Below are 18,128 nucleotides of genomic sequence, written 5' to 3'. Positions count from 1 at the left end.
TTCTCTAGGGCTATGTTTATGATGAGCCAAAACCAGGGCAATGCTGTGGCTCATGTAAACTGGTCAACTGTGTTTTAAGATTAAACTCCACTACTGTTATTATAAAGGTAAGACTCAGTGGACCCACTTATATTTATGCATATAATAGTCGGAACACATACATCATATACATTTGTTTATTATTGCTAAAAATTCTACACGGATGAGATATGAACATGTTCACTATTGGATTCACTATAACACAGAAATAAATAGAGATGTATGAATCTTTTATGAGCACACTGTATGCCCCTGGACCATCCCTCACTTTATACAAATATTTCCACAGCCTTCTGAGTCATTTTCCCCTTCAGATGACCCCTGCACCAAGTATCACTGTAAAAAAGAGAATGGAGAGTTGATTATTACAGAGAAACAAATCGAGTGTCCCAAGTTTGATCCAACAAAGTGCATTCCTGTAGGTATACCGTGGGATCAATAGTAAATGGCAATTGTTAAGAAACATTGTTCTTAACATAATAATCATAATTGCATAATAATCTACCTTATTCCCAACAGGGAACTGAGCAAACTGATGCTAATGGTTGTTGTAAAAGTTGCAAAGGTAATTATGTTAGTTTAAACTGCTGATCAAATCTTCAATATTTTCAAACAAATAAGCAACATGTGTAGGTTTTCCCCCTTGTATATTTCTTGTCCTGTTTAATCATTGTTTGTGTTTGTGGCAGTGTCCGACTGTGGAGTGAAAAAGAACGTAACACATCTGGAGGTTGGAGGCTGCAGGTCGCTCAAAGAAGTGGAGCTCACTTTCTGTGAAGGATCTTGTGGGGTTTCTTCATCCATGTGAGATTAAAAATTCAGAGACAACGTCCATTTTAGTCTGATTAGATATTAATGCTTTCCTTTGTATTTCTAGGTACTCTGCTGTGAGTAATGTGATGATGCATTCATGCACCTGTTGTCAGGAAATGAAAACCAGCAAGAAAGAAGTGGAGATGCTTTGCTCAGACAACAGCATCAAACCCCACACCTACATTTATGTGGATGAGTGCAGCTGCCATGTTGCTGAGTGTAAAGAGGCCTCTTCTTAAGAAGACATCGTAACATTCATATATTATCCCCTAATCATTAGTAGTATCCTATTTCTCATCACATATTTTCACTTTTTCAATGATTAACACAAACTTTCCTGCTTAAAATGTTAACTGCAATGTTCCTTAATGCATGCATTTATCTGTATCTTTTGCATCTTGGTAAAAAGTAATTGACTGGATTACCTCATCAATACTTCAATACTACTTTTAAATAATCATATTAAAATATTTTCTTATTATATATCCAAATGTGTCCGTTTGCCAGAGGTGTGTTGCAGTCTACTTACCAGACACTAATGCTGTGTGTTATTATCTGATCAGTGGAGTTTCTGTTTGATTATCATTCTTCATCTTATTTGTACCCTCCTAAAAATCCCATTAAAAGTTTGATTTCATTGCACTTCCTATTCATTTTTTTTAATCAACTTTCCTTTTATACAAGTATATACAGTATACAACAATGCATTGTTGTATACTGGTGTTGATATTAAACTGATAAGAAACTGATATTTATAGCTAAAGATAAGATAAGCAGAAATACAAAGTGACAAGAAACTACAGAACTTTACACAGTGGAATTAAACTTTATAATATTTTATCATAAATTCTCAGAAGACAATGTCTTTGTCTTCTGAGAATTTATGATAAAATATTATAAATTATGACCATGTTTATGTTAGTACCCATTTTTAGAGTAATGCATGCTACACTGGCCAAAAGCTTCCTCTTTGTGAGTAGGAACCAGACTTCTTTAGTCTTGCTTCTCATCGGAACAGTTTGAGTGTAACACGCAGATCGGCAGTCATGTCGGCGCAGAGCGCGCAGAGGTATCTGAGCTGTCCGCAAGAGTAGTCAATTTTCTGTTTTCAAATATTTACTTTTGTATATTTTGTATTTAGACAGATCAGTTTGAAACAATGCGTTGAGGAAAAGCGACGCACATCTTAGTACCGATTCAAATTAAGGTAAGTAAAGTTAAATGCTACTTGTCACTCAGGCATTGCTACTCTGGACTGTAACGTATAGCTAACATATTGACGTTTGGTTAACTAATGCATATAGTAAAAAGAATACAAACAGCTGATACACATCAAGATAAATAGACATTTTAGGCTTGCCTAAACATAGCCCTTTGTTGTTGTTGGATCAGTTTGCAATCCATTCTTTCTTGATCTTCATCTTTATAGCCGTTTCTGGGTTTGGTTTTGAATCATTTTAGGGGGTGCATGATTGCAGACACTATTAAATTGGCGAAGCGTGATTACTGCTAACAATGAACTCCCTTGTGTCAGTTTTACCATGGCATCGCTGTCAGAGGAGGTGCTTCTGGTGCTGAAAAAAGTTCGTCAGAAGAAGCAGGATGGGACACTTTACCTGATGGCAGAGCGGATAGCCTGGGGTCCAGAGGGCAAAGACCGCTTCACCGTCAGTCATCTCTATGCGGACATCCGCTGTGAGCGACCCTTCCAATTTTCTACATGTGACATGAGCTTCTATTCTTTGAAATCATATATTTTTATATTCTTCATATGTTCAGGTCAGAAGATCAGTCCAGATGGTAAAGCCAAAATTCAGCTTCAGCTTGTCCTTCACACTGGAGAAAGTACCACATTCCATTTTGCCAATGAAAGCACTGCACTAAAAGACAGAGAAGCTGCCAAGGAACTACTGCAGCAGCTGCTGCCCAAGTTCAAGAAGAGAGCAAACAAGGAGCTGGAAGAAAAAAACAGGTCAGTATCAGATACTGTGGATGAGTCTTTTAAATTGAATACGTTATTCCAGCACTTTTGGATATCCACACAAAAGAGCAGTTCAACTTCAACCCATATGGGTGTTACTAATCTTGATATTTTACCACAGAGGTTGGTACCAAAAACATAATAGGCTGCTCCATTGTAGGAAAAAATATTACTAGTCATATAGTTTTAGTCACAAGTATTTGTCAACTTTTAAGAGTGTCCTGTTGAATTCATGTAAAATATATTCTTTAACCAAAATATATATTATTATTATGATGCTATTTTTTTTGTACATACATTTTGTGTGCTACAATTGAACTGTTATCAGACCTCACAAAAGTAAGTCCATCCCTAACATTTTTGCAAATATTTCATTATATGTTTCATGGTAGTGGTTCAAAGTAGTCCATCTACAGCTTTTATAATAGTGTGATTATAATGTCTCCTCAAAACACCTTAACACACACACACAGCTTTAAGTTGCCACTGGACTCCTTTTCCACTCTCCCATGTCAACATCACAAACCTGGTGAATGTCAGAGACCTTGACCTTCTCCAACCTCTGTTTGTAGATACCCACAGATGCTCATTTGGGTTTATATCCGACGACATTCTTGGCTAGTCCATCCTTTACCCTCAGCATCTTTAGCAGGACAGTGGTCGTATTGCAGGTGCATTCGGGGCCGTTAAGTTGCCCACTTTCTGAAGGAAGGAGGGCCGTATATTTTGCCATTCCTGGTTCTCTGAATGAACTGCAGGTTCCCAGTGTTGGCAGCGCTCATTCAGCCCCACCACTGTGCTTCCCTGTAGGCACTTGTTTACCTCACCAGTTGCACCACACACGCTTGACACCATCTGAACACTAAAACTTATCTGACCACAAGACATGGTTACAGGGATCTTCAGCAAACAGTTTTGGGGCTTTCCTTTGTATCATAGACGAGGCTTCCTTCTCTTGGCATTCATGGTTCCCTTATTGAGATTCATGAATGCTGTGCCATACTGAAACAGAGCACAACCCCCTCTCTTCAGAAACTGGTCCATATAGGGGAGCTCCAACATGAGAGCGATCCCAAACTCACATCAAAGACAACAACTGCCCTGCCAAAGAAGATGAGTGGAAAGGTGACTGAGCATCATCCACCAGGTCTTTAATGTCGACATGGAGGAGTGCAAGAGGAGTCCACTGGTGACTTTTTAATCTGGTGAACTTCATGGCCATGAGTGTTAGGGCAGAGCTGGGAAATAATGGTCACAACACAAAATATTGACTCTTGGGACAGTTTCAATTTTTGATCATACTAGGAGTACTTACCTTTGTGAGATACAGTATGAAATGCCATAAAATTGTCTGTAATCCTTTTTCCTAATTATGTCATTTTTGTACATAATTTATAATCATAAATATAATTGAACTTTGGTTAATTGCACAGCCCTATGCTCTGCCTTTTTTTTATGTCACAGGATGCTTCAAGAAGATCCTGTCCTCTTCCAGTTATACAAAGACCTCGTTGTAAGCCAAGTAATCAGCGCTGAGGAGTTCTGGGCCAATCGTTTAGGTAGTAACAACAACGCAGACTCTGCTGTGTCTAACAACAAGCAAGAAGTTGGAATTTCTGGAGCCTTCCTGGTGAGATCATGTGATGTGAAATATTAGATCTAACAATGTTGTGCTTAGCTCATACATGATCATGAACCGTTTCTTTTGCCGCCATCAGGCTGATATCAGACCTCAGACTGACGGCTGTAATGGATTAAGATATAATTTGACTGCTGACATAATTGAGTCAATCTTCAGAACATACCCAGCAGGTAAACTGTTGATCCACTGATTTAATTCTGTGCTAAATCTGTTCTCTGCTTTACTTTGTCATTTTCTCTCCATGTATTTCTTACAGTAAAGCAGAAATACAGTGAAAATGTGCCTCATAACTTAACAGAGAAGGAGTTCTGGACCCGTTTTTTCCAGTCACATTATTTCCACAGAGATCGCATCAACACAGGGTCGCAGGATATCTTCTCAGAGTGTGCCAAGCAGGACGAGAAGGGTAGGAAACAGTCAGCACTTTTAGAGGTTGAATATCTATACATAAACAATTCTTTGTGTGCGATCTATTCTAGGTTTAAAGTCTATGGTTGTTCAAGGAGTGAAGAATCCACTTGTAGACCTTTTGTCTTTAGAGGACAAATCATTAGATGAGGTGAGATTTGCTTATAAATATATTGATTATTAATTACGAATAACCAAATATTACAAACTCACTGCCATACAGGGTTATGGACTCAGCACGCCAATTCCTTCCACTTCCAATTCACACAAGACTGTAAAAGACAGCAGCAACTCTGCCATTATAAAGAGGTTTAATCATCACAGTGCTATGGTGCTTGCAGCTGGCTCGCGAAAAGGGTGAGTTAAAATAGTTTGATAGGAATGTAATAATAATAATGCATTGCACATTATTTTTTCTCATGAATAATTGTATTTTCAAGAGATGCACCTGCTGATCAGGCCAGTGAGACGAGCAGTACAGATGGAAACTCCAGAGACTCAGATTTTTTTCAACCCCCTGTTAAAAAAGTATGTAGAAAAGTTATGTTTTACTTCGAATACAACAGTTTGTTTTGAAGTAGACTAGTTAATATTACACTTTTTGTTCATTTCAGGTCAAATTACAGGAAGCCATAGAGTATGAGGATCTTCAAAGGGAAAATAAACCAAAAACGGTTGCATTAAACCTGAAAAAATCTGATAGGTACATTTTATTAGTATTTCAATTAAGAGGAAACATCTGATTAGTGCTTGTGTTAAATCGTTTTCCCTATTTATTTTTTGTTGCCTTAAAGATACGCCCATGGTCCGGTTCCACTTCAGTCTCAACAGTACACAACAAGTCAAGATATTATCAATTCTGTCAACTACATACAGCATGAGATGACCAACTACAAACCCAATCTAACTCAGGTAAATAGATTCATGTTTACTTCATGTGATTTCCTACAATAGTTCACCCGAAGACCTAGTAGATGTTACTTGTATGTCACAGAGTCTTCCTTTCTTCCTTTGCAGGTGTTATCCAGTGCATCTGCTAGTTCTGCTATTGCCGCACTTTCACCAGGTGGCGTCCTCATGCATGGAGGAGCTCAGCAAGCCATAAATCGTAAGTGATTTAGAATATTGGATTTGTTGATACAATGGATGTTCTTGAATATATGTTGAAGTTTAGGATCTGTGTTTTTTAAATATTTACCAAAAAAAATGCCTCTGTGTCCCCTGATATAACACTATACATTTCACATTTATTATATATTATTATTGGTTAGTGTTTTGGTTCTTGTTATCCAATCCAAATTATATTGGGTTGCCATATTCTATGGCTACAGCCTGTGTGCTGTAGGTAAACAAAATGTGATGAATTCAAAATAAATCTTCTTTTCAGAGATGATCCCTACTGAGGTGCAAGGAGAGTTGAAACATCTTTATGCTGCTGCAGGAGAGTTGCTAAGGCACTTTTGGTCCTGTTTTCCTGTAAACACACCATTTTTAGAAGAAAAGGTACACCCAGTCTTTATATTAATGGTTATTTCACCATATGTATCATTCTGTTTTTCATTTTGTGTGTGTGTTTTTTTTGTGTCAAAGGTCATGAAAATGAAGTCAAATCTTGAAAAGTTTCAGATGACCAAACTTCGACCATTTCAGGAGAAGATTCAACGTCAGTATTTAAGTGCTAATGTGAGTTAATAGTAGGGCAGAAAATGCATCTTCATTTTAAAGTTGATAATTATACGTTTTTAATTACAAAATACCTTTTGATTTATTGATTTTGCACAGCTAACGGGACACTTGGAGGACATGTTGCAGAGCGCTTATAGCAAGTTCCAGATCTGGCAAAATCGCCGGATGATGAGGAAAACCTGAAGCCGCTTTGAGTTGAAATAAGGGACTAAAAAGATGAAAGTGTATGGACTAATTGCCTGTCAATGCTCTGGACTGCTCTGACTGGACATCCCCTGCTGCATTGCCTGTGATGGGACTCACAGTGGTCAATGATTTGGACAGAAAGATGCTGCTATCAGAGATTAACTGCATCTTATTAATACAAGAAATTGTAATTTAGTTTTCTTGTTATATTTTTAAGTGGTTGAAAGATTTACGTCACTAATGGAAAAAAGGGAGGTTCGGACGTGAATAATGGTACATGACCAAATTGGAGGTGGAATCAGGAAGGCACTCAGGACAACAAGGTGACCCACAAGATGCCAGCAATGGACTGCCAACATGTGTTTGCTCTGCATTTGGAGCAAGGTTCTGGGCACAAAATGCCTTTGAAAGCACTGTGTCAACTAGAGGAACTGTGTTCACCAGAGGAAAGAGGAAGTGACTATAGCAATACTGTTATTTTACACTTGAGTGCATTAGTTTGTGTGAGCTTCCAATCACACTGTAAATGATTTGTAATGTCTGCACATTCTGTCTGCACTGAAGACAAAAACTTTAGTCCTGGATTAAAGTTAAACAAGCTGTTGTTCTCTGGCCATCAGTTTATATACCATAAAGATGCTTATGTCGTTTAGATTAAGCTAAAAGCATTTTTCACTTATGATTACTTTAATTTCAGGGGGCAATATTTGCAGTTTCAGCCTTTCTTTTTTGTATGTATAATGAGTGAATGTAACTCCAATTACACATATTTCTGTTGATGATATCAAGGCATTAAAAAGAGCAAAAAGTATAGTAAACTACAGAGTTCAAATGTAGTGATAATTGTTTTAAGTTTCGTGGAAGTATCCAGTGACCAAGGCTGCTGTGCGTGAAACGTGCGTAAACCAGAGTCGCCACAGGAAGTAGCAGAAACATCAGCTGAGCATCAACATTACAGTGAAAGTGGGGCGTGTATCTGCAATGGCACGGGTGTACTCTCTGAAATAATTCTCACTTTTACAAAGGTCTGAACTCGAAGCCACCCCGCTGACGTTTTCATTTGGTGAGTGTTTAGAATGATGTTTTTGTATCCTTGGTTAGCACGCCGTGATTTAAGCTAGCTAAAGTCACGGACCGATTGAGACGCGCAAACTTCAACGATTCTCTAATATTCCTTTTAACTAACATTTTACCATTTATGCTTGTTTGACACAGCTGTTTCTTTTTTTTACATTTATTAATAGCAAAAGGTTAGCACAAGTCACATGAGTCCCAAGACTGTCCCGTGACGCGGCGACGCGACGCAGGGAGTTGAGGCACCGCAACTTGATCAATAAAACAGTTTCCGCTGTCCCAAACCGGACTTTGGCCGTGATTTAGTGTATTTTAAAAGGCCGAGCCTCTCTTTTATTGTTCGTCATATGTTGTTAACTCTGGATGGCATGAATTAGAATGAGAAAGTTTGCTTATCTGCTCCAGTGTGTTTACTCTCCCTCCTTGTAACTATTATTGTGTCCCTGTTTTTGCTTGTTTGACTTCTGTAACCATTAGTACTTGACTTATGGTTTCCTGTGCAAAGGATTGGATGGTTGCCTTTAAAGATGCCCAGTGTACCTCTTGTGCCAGAGAATCACACTCATGCATTGGCAGAGTTTGACTGTCTAGACCCACTTCTGGCAGCTCTACGTTTGGACTCTGGCAGGCTTAAGGTTGGCCACCGTGTCATTGACAAGAGGTTCATGATAATAGCAGTAAAATATTTTTAAAAGTTGTTTTGTTTGTCCTAGTGCACTTGTTTGGCAGTATCCAGAAAATGGCTGGCTCTGGGAACATCCGCCGGAGGTTTGCACCTTATACAGAGAGAAGGATGGAAACAACGGCTCATTGTCACTCATAAGGTAATATTCTGGTATATCTTTCTGCATTTTAGTCAGAGTAAAATTTGCTTAAAAAGAAGAAGAAAAAAGCCCAGAAAAAACATTCATCATTCATATTACTGCAGCTTCTGAAGATGCCATTAGTCACCTGATTCCCTAAATAGATTTTTCCAACACTGGGGTCATTGTGCAGGTAAGATGTAGGTCACTGCTCTCAAAGCCAGGCTGGTGACTTTCTTGATGGAAACATACTTGTTATTTGTTGCCAAGATATATATATATTTTTTATACATTATGCCATATTGGTGCAGTTAATATGTTTTGGAGCGTGTCTCACTGCTCTAAATGTTTTTTAGGAAGGATCTATCACTCAAGTGGCGTGTTGTCCCCATGATGAGGACTTCATAGCTGTAGCCACAAGGTAACCAATATTTTCAATCAATATTCATATCAATATTTTTAAGTTTTTTGGCTAAATCTCTGGTTACTTTGAATGTGACTTTGATTTAGTCAGGGGCTGGTGGTGGTGTGGGAGCTGCAGCTGGAACGACGCGGCCGTCCCGAGCGAGTGAGTGTGTCCTGGGAGCACAGAGGGCAAGCAATCACTGCTCTGTGCTGGGACACAAACACCCTCAAAGTATATGTGGGGGACACAGCAGGAAAAGTGTCCTTTCTGAGGGCAGGGTCCTCTAAAACCGGCAAAGTATTGAACATCATAGCAGTACAATGTAATACATGATGAGGAACCATGTTGTGATCAAATTATTTTATTTTTGTTTTATTCTTTGTTTTTAGGGAACAGCCTTTGTTATTTTTCCAGTTCAAACTGTGACCACGGTTGACTCCAAAGTAGTTCAGCTCGGCTTTCAAGATGGATGTCTGCTGGTGTCTTCCTTGACCCGTTGTTACATCTGCGATACTGAAAAGTCTGTCTTGGTTTGATTTTCTGACATATTGCATAAATAATGATCATGATAATATTATAACAAAATCTATCGTTGTCTGTCTTAAGGGAGAAGTTCTGGCGAGTTGGACATAAAGAGCGCGATGGAGAATATGGAGCTTGTTTCTTCCCCCAGAACAGAGGCTTGTTACTGGGACAGGCCCCACTGCTGTACTGTGCACGACCTGGATCTCGAATATGGGAGGCTAATTTTAACGGTGAGGTTGTGAGCACTCATCAGTTCAAGCAGCTCCTCACTTGTCCTCCTCTGCCGCTCATCACATACAGGTACAAATATGTTCCTGTTTGGAAGTTCCTACCTTCGTTAAAACAGCCTCACGTTGTGTTTTTCTTGGTTACTTTTAGGAACGAGCCTCAATATAATGCGTCACAAAGGAGCCCTCAGTCGTTAGCCTTTACAAAACTACTATATATGGGGTAAGTATTATTGTCTTATTTTGTTATTATTCATATCAGTATTTATTATTGTTATATCAGGGGTAAAAGTAACACACATTCAATGCCAACCTGATGATCTGATTGTTACTTCATTCTATCTATTTCAATAACATATCTTCTTAACACAAAACCCTCTGTTATACACGTTTAGTGACCAAAATCTACTGACTTGGACCGACTCTGCCATTTTCATCTTTACGCCTCAGAATGGCCAAGTGCTTCTGTGGACTGAAGTGAAAGGTTACTTGATGAACAGTTTTGAATTAAATATATAACAACTATACTGCATTATGTGTTACAAAGATATGAGCAAGGTTTAGCTGTATTTGCAATGCTGGTCCTTTTATTTTTTCAGATGTAGCTGATATCGTAGTCTACCGCAGTGAACTGTTCTGTCTCCATGGCAGCGGTCGCCTGTCCCACTTCACACTTCTATCAGCGGAGCGATGTGTGGAGCGTCTCCTTCGCAGGGAGTCATGGCTCTTGGCTGCTGTCGTCTGCTGCATGTTCCAGCACGCCATCACCACAAGCAGGGTGAATAATGTTTACTGTGCTATTATGACTTTATGGCCACTGCCTGGTCAGGAAAATAACTCATTGCTCTCGACTTGTTTGCGAATGGGATGCAATTTATATTTGTTAATTTGTTAAAAGCAAACATGATGCTTTAGGAGAGCACAAAGGCTGATCTTAAAGGTGATATTTGTGCATATTTGACGTTGTAGTGACTCAGTGGTTGTATGAGTGGTTAGCATGGCGCCTTTACTTAGTCTCTAGGATGCTCCAGGATCAATTGTTTTGTAGGTTTTCTGGTGAGAGGCTCCGTCAGCAATGAAAATTCTCCAAACAATTGATCCTGGTGCATCCTAGAGACCACTGTGGTGGAAAGTAAAGGCGCCATGCTGACCACAGCCGCTGGGTCACTACAAGGTCAGATGCACACACCTTTAATGCTCTGTGTAGCCGTGTACCCCCTGAAGCTTTGCGTGAAGAGTCTATTTCCATCCATTATTACTGTGAACTCAAGCAGTTTTTCCACATTTAAACATTTTTTTGCTTGCTTGGGTGATAGGCTATTAAGAATACGAAAATACAAAATATTAAATGAAAATGTCAGTTTTTAATTATTTTGAAAACATGGCTGTGAAGGGGTAAAGCTTTGTCCCAGTGACCAGCTCATTCTGAACATAAGACCCTGGTTCGGACTCTGTGATCTGGCCCCGCCCCCTCTGTGTCTCCCTCAGTAATGGCTACTGTCGTATAGATCCGAATGTGTTGGTTTCGTTGATGCAAAGACAATTTATACGGAGGACATTACAATATTTGCACGTGTCGCCGTGCATCAACTTGTAAATGAAATGAAGCTATGTGGCAGATACAAAGCGACTGAGGAACGTGAGGTTCAGTTTTTGAGCGGCATTTAGGTCCAGAACTGCTCATCCACGTTTGAATAGGCTCTTCCGTATTATAAGCGTGTTTCCCGTGTGGCAGTTTTAGCGGGTTAATATCGATTAGATTGTGATAAACTTTTTTTCTCTCAACATTTTCTTTGCGTACCCCCTAGGGCGTCCTGTACCACAGTTTGGGAACCCCTGGCCTAGTCTATTTGTATTAGACTTTAGATTTTCTGTATTATGGTTTTGTGGCGAATAAAAGGGAACTTTTGTTAGGCCAGGAAATCTATTCCCATTGATCGTCTCGAGCATCTGAAGTCCCAGCTGAGCCCCTGCGACACTACAGAGCTGATGGGACAGTTGGAGGAAGTGATCAGCAAACTGGAGCCTCTTGACTCTGCCTCCAGCAGCCGCAGGAGCAGCATCTCTTCACATGTGAGTCCAGATTAATAATTTTCAACATATTTGTCATGATTTTTTATGAGCCACAATTACGCAAGATACATCTAGTTTGAAACATAATTAAAATAGTCTATATTGCCTGATTACAAAATGGGACAGTTTATTGAGAAAGTGGGTCTGGGTCAACAAATCACTTGTAAAGATAAATCAAGCGTATTACTAATCTGAATTACTATCACCTCCAGGAGAGCTTTAACGTCCTGGACTGTGGGATCTATCGAGTGATCAGCCGCAAGGGAAGTCAGTCGGATGAAGAAACCGGATCCCTCCTAAACCAGTCTGCGTCTGAGGAAGAGCGGCTCAAGGACTTCAGCTTTGTTCAAGATGAGGATCAAGTGGATCATGGTAAGAATAGGCTGATTTAGCGTCTGAGCACTAACTTCCAAATAGAAGTATGGAAATACAGTAACTCGCACTCAAACATACCTTTTTGTTTTTATTTCCTTCTATTACATTTTCTCTGCTAAATGTTGCTTTGCCTCGTCTAAAGTTAAATGACAAAAGAGATGTTGAGCTTACTGCATTAAGACTTGTCTCCTGAGATTCTTTTTGATTAAAATGTGTTAATTACTTGTGGTGGTACTGGAATTACTCTGACAGTGCTTAAATCTGACATATCTTGCCATACTGTTCCTCCGTACTTCATGCCACAATTATTTTTATCACATTGTGCAGCATTTAATTTATGTTTTCTATTCAGTCATGTCTTGCACCTCAGCTCCACCTGCTTCCCCTTTGCCCTTTCATTCTCATTATACATTTCCACCGCTCCATACATCTGTGTTTTTCCTCTGGCTTTGGCCGCCATCTTGATTCAGATCCACAGAGCTGCGAGCGCATGGAAATGGAGCGGTCTGAGCAGGGACTACCATTCAATATCCCCCTGTCGTTTCGACCTAAGCCGCCGCGCATCGCCCTGCAAGCTGTTAAAGAAAGGTAACCCTTTTTAGAAACTGAAAAAAGTTCAGTTCTTCTTTCTGTTTGTTATAAAAAAAACAAGCCAATCCATCTATTTAAGACAGCTTCCCCTTTTTTGAATGAACAAATTCTCCAACTTGCTCTTATGTAACATTCAGGACTGTTGTGAATCATTACTGAGCATGACTTCTCTTTAGTGTGTCCAGTTTTATGAAGAAGACGACGGAGAAGATCAACACCCTCCAGATGAACTCTGAACTGTGGCAACGACCCGAATATCGAGATGGATCCACGGTGGAAATGCCTGCACCGACAGCAGCATATTCTGAGACTATGGATCACGAGTAAGCCACATTAATTCACATGTGCAGCTTATCAAGGCATGATGTGAGAGGAATTGCTTTGTTTTACAGGGTTTATGATGAAATGTCAAGCACAGAAGCAGAATTGAATGAACTGCAATCAGCGACTGACCATGCGATGTAAGTAAACACTGCGTACTTTCAAGACAGTTTAATATAAAAAGAATTGCCTCCAAAATGTCACATTACAAAAGTGATGATAGCCCATATTCAGAGCCCATCCATTTATGAATGTCAAATGTCAATTAGTTTTCTTGTATCTTGAGAATTATTTATTTAATTGCATTTTCATGGTGAATTTCAATGTTATATCTTTTATCTGCCCTATCCTGTCGTAAATCAGTCTTTTGCGTTGATTTTGTGCTTAGAATTTCACCACTTTTTAACCATTACTTGTGTAAATATTTGGTTCACACCTTTATACTGTTCTTCTTTTAGTAAAATTATTTTTATGTAACGATACTCTTGCTTGAGGACATATTAGTTAATGATAACATGCTTTCACATTCACTATCTTGAAAGCATTTGGATATATATTAGATGTCTAAAAATTACTAAGGGGCATGAGAACTGTTTTTTGTGTTTGCCATGGTCAAACTTTTATTCTACTCCTCAATCTTAGTCAATTGAAATCCTTATTTTTTACCCAGTGCCCAAATCCAGGATCCCTTGGTGCTCCTTGACCCGATTAGTCTTGAAGAAACTCTGCTCGAGTGGCTTCCTGCTCTGGAGAAGGTCCTTGGTCCGGTCAAACTTGAGTTAACTGTATCTGGATCCGAATCAAACCACAGTGTCCCAACAGACGACAGAGAACCCCTAAACCCCTTCACAGAGCCGCGAGAGGAACAGAATGTTTCAAAAGAGGAGTTACACGGCAGCAGTGATTCTGGAGAGGAAAACTCCCACTGTGAGCGCGAGTCACCAGTGGATCACAAAGTCATAGACGCTGATGCTTCCAATGGTTCTCGTGCGGAGCCTATTAGAGTCGGTGCACCCAAACCTGTCCCATCAGATCTGATGGGCAATCTCTCTCAGCTGGCCATGCTTTACACAGAGCTCAGCTGCTTCAGGAAACACCAGAGTAAATATACTCTGGGCAGCTGCACTTTCCTCCGACGCTACTTCTTTCTCCTCGACCACGAACGAGTGAGAAAAATGTGCCTGCTCTGCTACAAAGACCAGGCCGACCTCCAGAGCTCCTTCATCGAGGCTATGCAAGGTCAGAAAATGTGTGAGATTTATTTACATTTTTTCTTTGTAAAGTCCCCCCTTCCCGGATCTCAGCAACTAATCAGAGTCTAGCATCCTCTCGCATGGACCAAGGAGGGAGGGGTAGGAGCTTGATCATTTTCTTTTGAAAATTCTGTTAGTGCGCTGCTCGTTTTGCTTTCTGGTTAAAGAAATTTCACTCTCCTCCTTCATCTCTCCTCATTTAGCAAACTTAAAGACTATCACCTTCAAAAAAAACTTTGGCCAGAAACAAGTCACCCAAGGCTGATGCCTTGATAAATGCATGAGGAATCTACACACAGCAGCAGTTGCTGTAATTGTTGTAAGGTTAAGATTAACCTCTTGTTAAATTGGCACACGATTAAAACCTTAAAAACTGTTGGCATCATGGTTCCACACCTAAATAAAGGTATGGGAAATGGTTTAAATGAGAAACCTCTGAGAATGCTCCCAGTTGAATGTTTGACTGCATTGGCCACCCATCTGTTGCCCTCCATGCTGTATGTCATATACCGCCCTCGATGAATGAGTTTGGACACTCCAGATCATTATAATTGCTGCAATGTAAGGTTCTTATCCAAACACCTGAAGAACTTTAATCTGTTCACAAAATGTATCTTTTACTTCGCATTAACATACATAACATAGTTTTTGAAAAAGCCCTGCATTGACTTTTGGATACACACAAGTTTAGAACAATGAAGAATAAAACGCATATTTCTTTTGTTTTCTTGCAGAACTAACAAAGTCCAGTAAAGTGTCTGAAGTTATTCAGAGAAGTGATTTGCAGCGGTCCCTGCGCAGCCTGAGAGAGCTGCAGCCCTCCTGTGGTGCATCTGCTCTCCTGCCTCACTTGTACCGGTTTGTACTGCTTTTTGTATGTTTTTGCCTTGAAATTACTTAAATATAACGTCAATATATCTTATCCAGTTTGTATGAGAAGGATGGAGAGGCTGCTGTTCGCTCCTGTTCCCAATTTTATCCAACGATTACTCCGGCTGATGTTATGATAATGGCGGATCAGAGGCATTTTTTAGCATATTTGGATAATCTGGTCCAATCCAGAGCTGAAGACCACAGGTTTGTCCAATCAAAACTTCGGTGCAAAATGTGTTGCAGTGACTAATAACCTCTATGTATTATCCTAAATGTCTTTTATTCAGGTTATCATTTCTTCAGTCTCTACTGGACCCAGAGTCTTTGAGGCAGGATTGGCTGGAGCTTGCACTTTCTAATGATGCTCCTCTGCTGTGTGACACACTGACCCCTAGTGGAGATCCAAGGTCTGACACAATTACCTTCTAGCATTAAAGGGCTCCAATTTTGAACCAATACACAATACAATAGTCACTTTTGTCAAAATATTTAGAAATAATAAGACAATTTAGGAATAATGTGTTCTTTATAGGTGGCACTCCCACTGTTTTAGCTGGGGCTATGGCCGCCTCCTGTCTCTGCTCATTCGTCTTCCTGCTGACCTCGCGTCAAAACAGGCCATGGCAGAGAGCTGTCGCAGTCATGGGTATTTATATTTATATTATACAAATAACATAAGGTAATGATCTTTTCATTTCAGTATCCAGTAATGATAGACTAAGTGTTGGTGTTGATAGCGTTTGATGTGTGCAGGTACTGGATGGGTTACCTCTATCTGTGCAATCAAATGCAAAGAAGATCAGAGGCTTTTTCCACCATTTGTCAACTGGACGACATCAGCCTTCTGGAGGAACCTGAAGGTATAACTAAAAAGTGTAATTGTTTGCAAATAATATAACTAATAGATAAAAATAGAGAAGTTTAATTCAAAAGCCGCCCAGACTGTGAGCACAGAATGAATAAGTGCAAACCTGAAGATAGTTAATGCATTTCTTCAGGAGTTGAGCCTCATTCGCTGGACGAGTGGAAGCTCCTGATCCAACTGTCCCAGAGCAACGTTTCGGCCGAGCACGTCCCAGGTGTGAATGGAGGCGATGGCTGGTCTGATGAGTCCGGGGTGAGTGGAGGGAAGGTGAGCCCAGAGACCCTGACCCTGATGCTGGCTCGCTCCGCTGGGCCGGACGTGGCTCTGGCCGTCCTGCAGGAGTGTGGGGTGCAGTTGGTCCTGACGCCTCACTCTAAACTCATCTGTGAGCTCCTGCGGGTCACTGAGAAGAGGCAGAGGTGGGTCATCGCACCTGGCTGTTTGTATTGATACTACACAGTAATGATATTTAATTCTTCCTAACAATGATTCTGCAATGTAGCTTAAAGAGGGGTTAATATGTTTTTTACAGGTATTTAGTACTTTAGTATTTAGAAAATGACATTGTTGTATGGTAAAAAGCTCTAAAAAGTAGTTTGTAGTAGTTTATTTGTATGTAAACAATCAATCTGAGGTAGCAAGAGAATTAAATCTAACCTTAATTAATCTAACCTTTATTGACTTACTCTCCTCTTCTTAGAGCGATGATCCAGACGATGCTTGAGCGCTGTGACCGGTTCCTGTGGTCACAACACGCCTGAAACCAAAGACGTCTCTCAAAGCCTGAACAAAAGTCTCGACTACTGAAATACTACTGAAAGTTTGCACTGTGATATCAAAAGGTAGATTTTAAAATGAAGGTGCACTGTTGAATATGTTATTTAAGATAAGGGTGTTTTATGGTTTGTTTACACATAATATATCTCAGTATTGACCTTTTTGTTACATGTTTTTTTTTTTTTGTGATTAAGAAATTATTCAACAAATTGTGTAATTTTGGCTTCCAATGTGAATTTCAGTCAGTGTTAGTTTAAGTAACTAATAGAAAACAAGTCTTAAAGCAGTGTTAAACTTAACATGATTTTTATAAAACATGTGTCAAAGTAATAAATGCATAAACATAACACCACCCTTGTTCTGCTTTTTTCTGCTCGTGGCAAATGACTGCTTATGTGGGTCAACTGAGACAGAAGTTAATATCGTTGTATTGAAAAGGAGGATGGCTCAGTCTCTGCTATCACACACCTGGAGCTTCAAAGAAAAGTCGGGGAAACACTGGAGCTTCAGGTTTGATTTGTGAAAGTCGACACCGGCTTTAGATTCTTGTCCAGTAACACACATTAATATAGAGCTCACGTCACTCTGACCTTTTCTGGCTGTGCTCTCTTTTGACAGCTTATTACCATTTCCCAGAAGTCTAGTCCTTTTGCCACATGTTTTTGTGTATTTCGTCCGTGGGAGTTATTCAAGTTTACCTTCAGCTCTGAGCTGCAAAGTTAAGCTCAGCTCAAAGGTAAAAGCAGTAATTAATGCTAAAAGAAAAAATAATGTGATTTTTATTTTTAAATACCAATTTCCATTACATTAAAGGCACACTGCGTAGCATTTGTACCATCAATACAAAACATGCTGCTAATGATCAGCTCAACACAAAAAATGCTATTACTGCAGCGGGTAATCTCAGAATGGATTTGGATGAGGATCTACTACTGACTAGTCGACATCGCCATGGAGACGAGCTGGAGACGTACCCACTCCCGGCAAAGCTGCAGTCATGCCTTAGGAGAGAGGAGCCCCTCACAGCATAAGCACATGTTTGTAAATTTATGTGGTATTTTTTATATATATCTGTCATAAAATAAATGCTTGTATTTCAATTGTATTTATTGGGTAAAATTCTACGCGGTGTGGCTTTAAGATGCGTAGACCATAAAAGCAATACTATGTAGTACTTTTCACTTAAGCAATCAAATCCAAGCATTTATTT

At 39.7% G+C, this 18,128-nt stretch overlaps 2 protein-coding genes across 3 annotated transcripts; both read left to right on the top strand.

Annotated features, from left to right (window-relative positions):
- The first annotated feature begins 1,869 nt into the window (after positions 1-1,869).
- Positions 1,870-7,464, top strand: gtf2h1 (general transcription factor IIH, polypeptide 1). Of its 2 annotated transcripts, XM_079567733.1 has the most exons (16): positions 1,870-1,921; positions 1,994-2,059; positions 2,387-2,547; positions 2,632-2,824; positions 4,298-4,463; positions 4,552-4,645; positions 4,732-4,881; positions 4,955-5,034; positions 5,107-5,240; positions 5,324-5,411; positions 5,498-5,586; positions 5,678-5,795; positions 5,901-5,991; positions 6,271-6,386; positions 6,474-6,566; positions 6,666-7,464. In XM_079567733.1, exons 3-16 carry the CDS (start codon positions 2,394-2,396, stop codon positions 6,750-6,752), a joined length of 1,653 nt encoding a protein of 550 aa, XP_079423859.1. In that variant the 5' UTR covers positions 1,870-1,921; positions 1,994-2,059; positions 2,387-2,393; the 3' UTR covers positions 6,753-7,464. The 2 variants fall into 2 exon arrangements, with proteins under 2 accessions (XP_079423859.1, XP_079423858.1); XM_079567732.1 differs by having other exon boundaries at positions 1,888-2,059.
- Positions 7,465-8,312: 848 nt separating this feature from the next.
- Positions 8,313-17,171, top strand: hps5 (HPS5 biogenesis of lysosomal organelles complex 2 subunit 2). Its single transcript, XM_079567378.1, has 22 exons — positions 8,313-8,464; positions 8,543-8,653; positions 8,989-9,053; positions 9,143-9,335; positions 9,428-9,558; positions 9,645-9,863; positions 9,942-10,013; positions 10,186-10,274; positions 10,390-10,568; positions 11,705-11,863; positions 12,076-12,235; positions 12,709-12,826; positions 13,006-13,152; positions 13,222-13,290; positions 13,821-14,389; positions 15,138-15,261; positions 15,331-15,480; positions 15,564-15,683; positions 15,809-15,922; positions 16,030-16,136; positions 16,275-16,560; positions 16,842-17,171. The coding sequence occupies exons 1-22, from the start codon at positions 8,357-8,359 to the stop codon at positions 16,900-16,902; spliced, it is 3,351 nt and encodes a 1,116-aa protein (XP_079423504.1). The 5' UTR covers positions 8,313-8,356; the 3' UTR covers positions 16,903-17,171.
- Positions 17,172-18,128: the final 957 nt, after the last annotated feature.

Source organism: Gobius niger, assembly GCF_951799975.1.
Source record: "Gobius niger genome assembly, chromosome: 12".
NCBI lineage: Eukaryota > Metazoa > Chordata > Actinopteri > Gobiiformes > Gobiidae > Gobius > Gobius niger.
The sequence above is the reverse complement of the archived record's forward strand: the minus strand, read 5'-3'. Positions and strand labels throughout refer to the sequence as shown.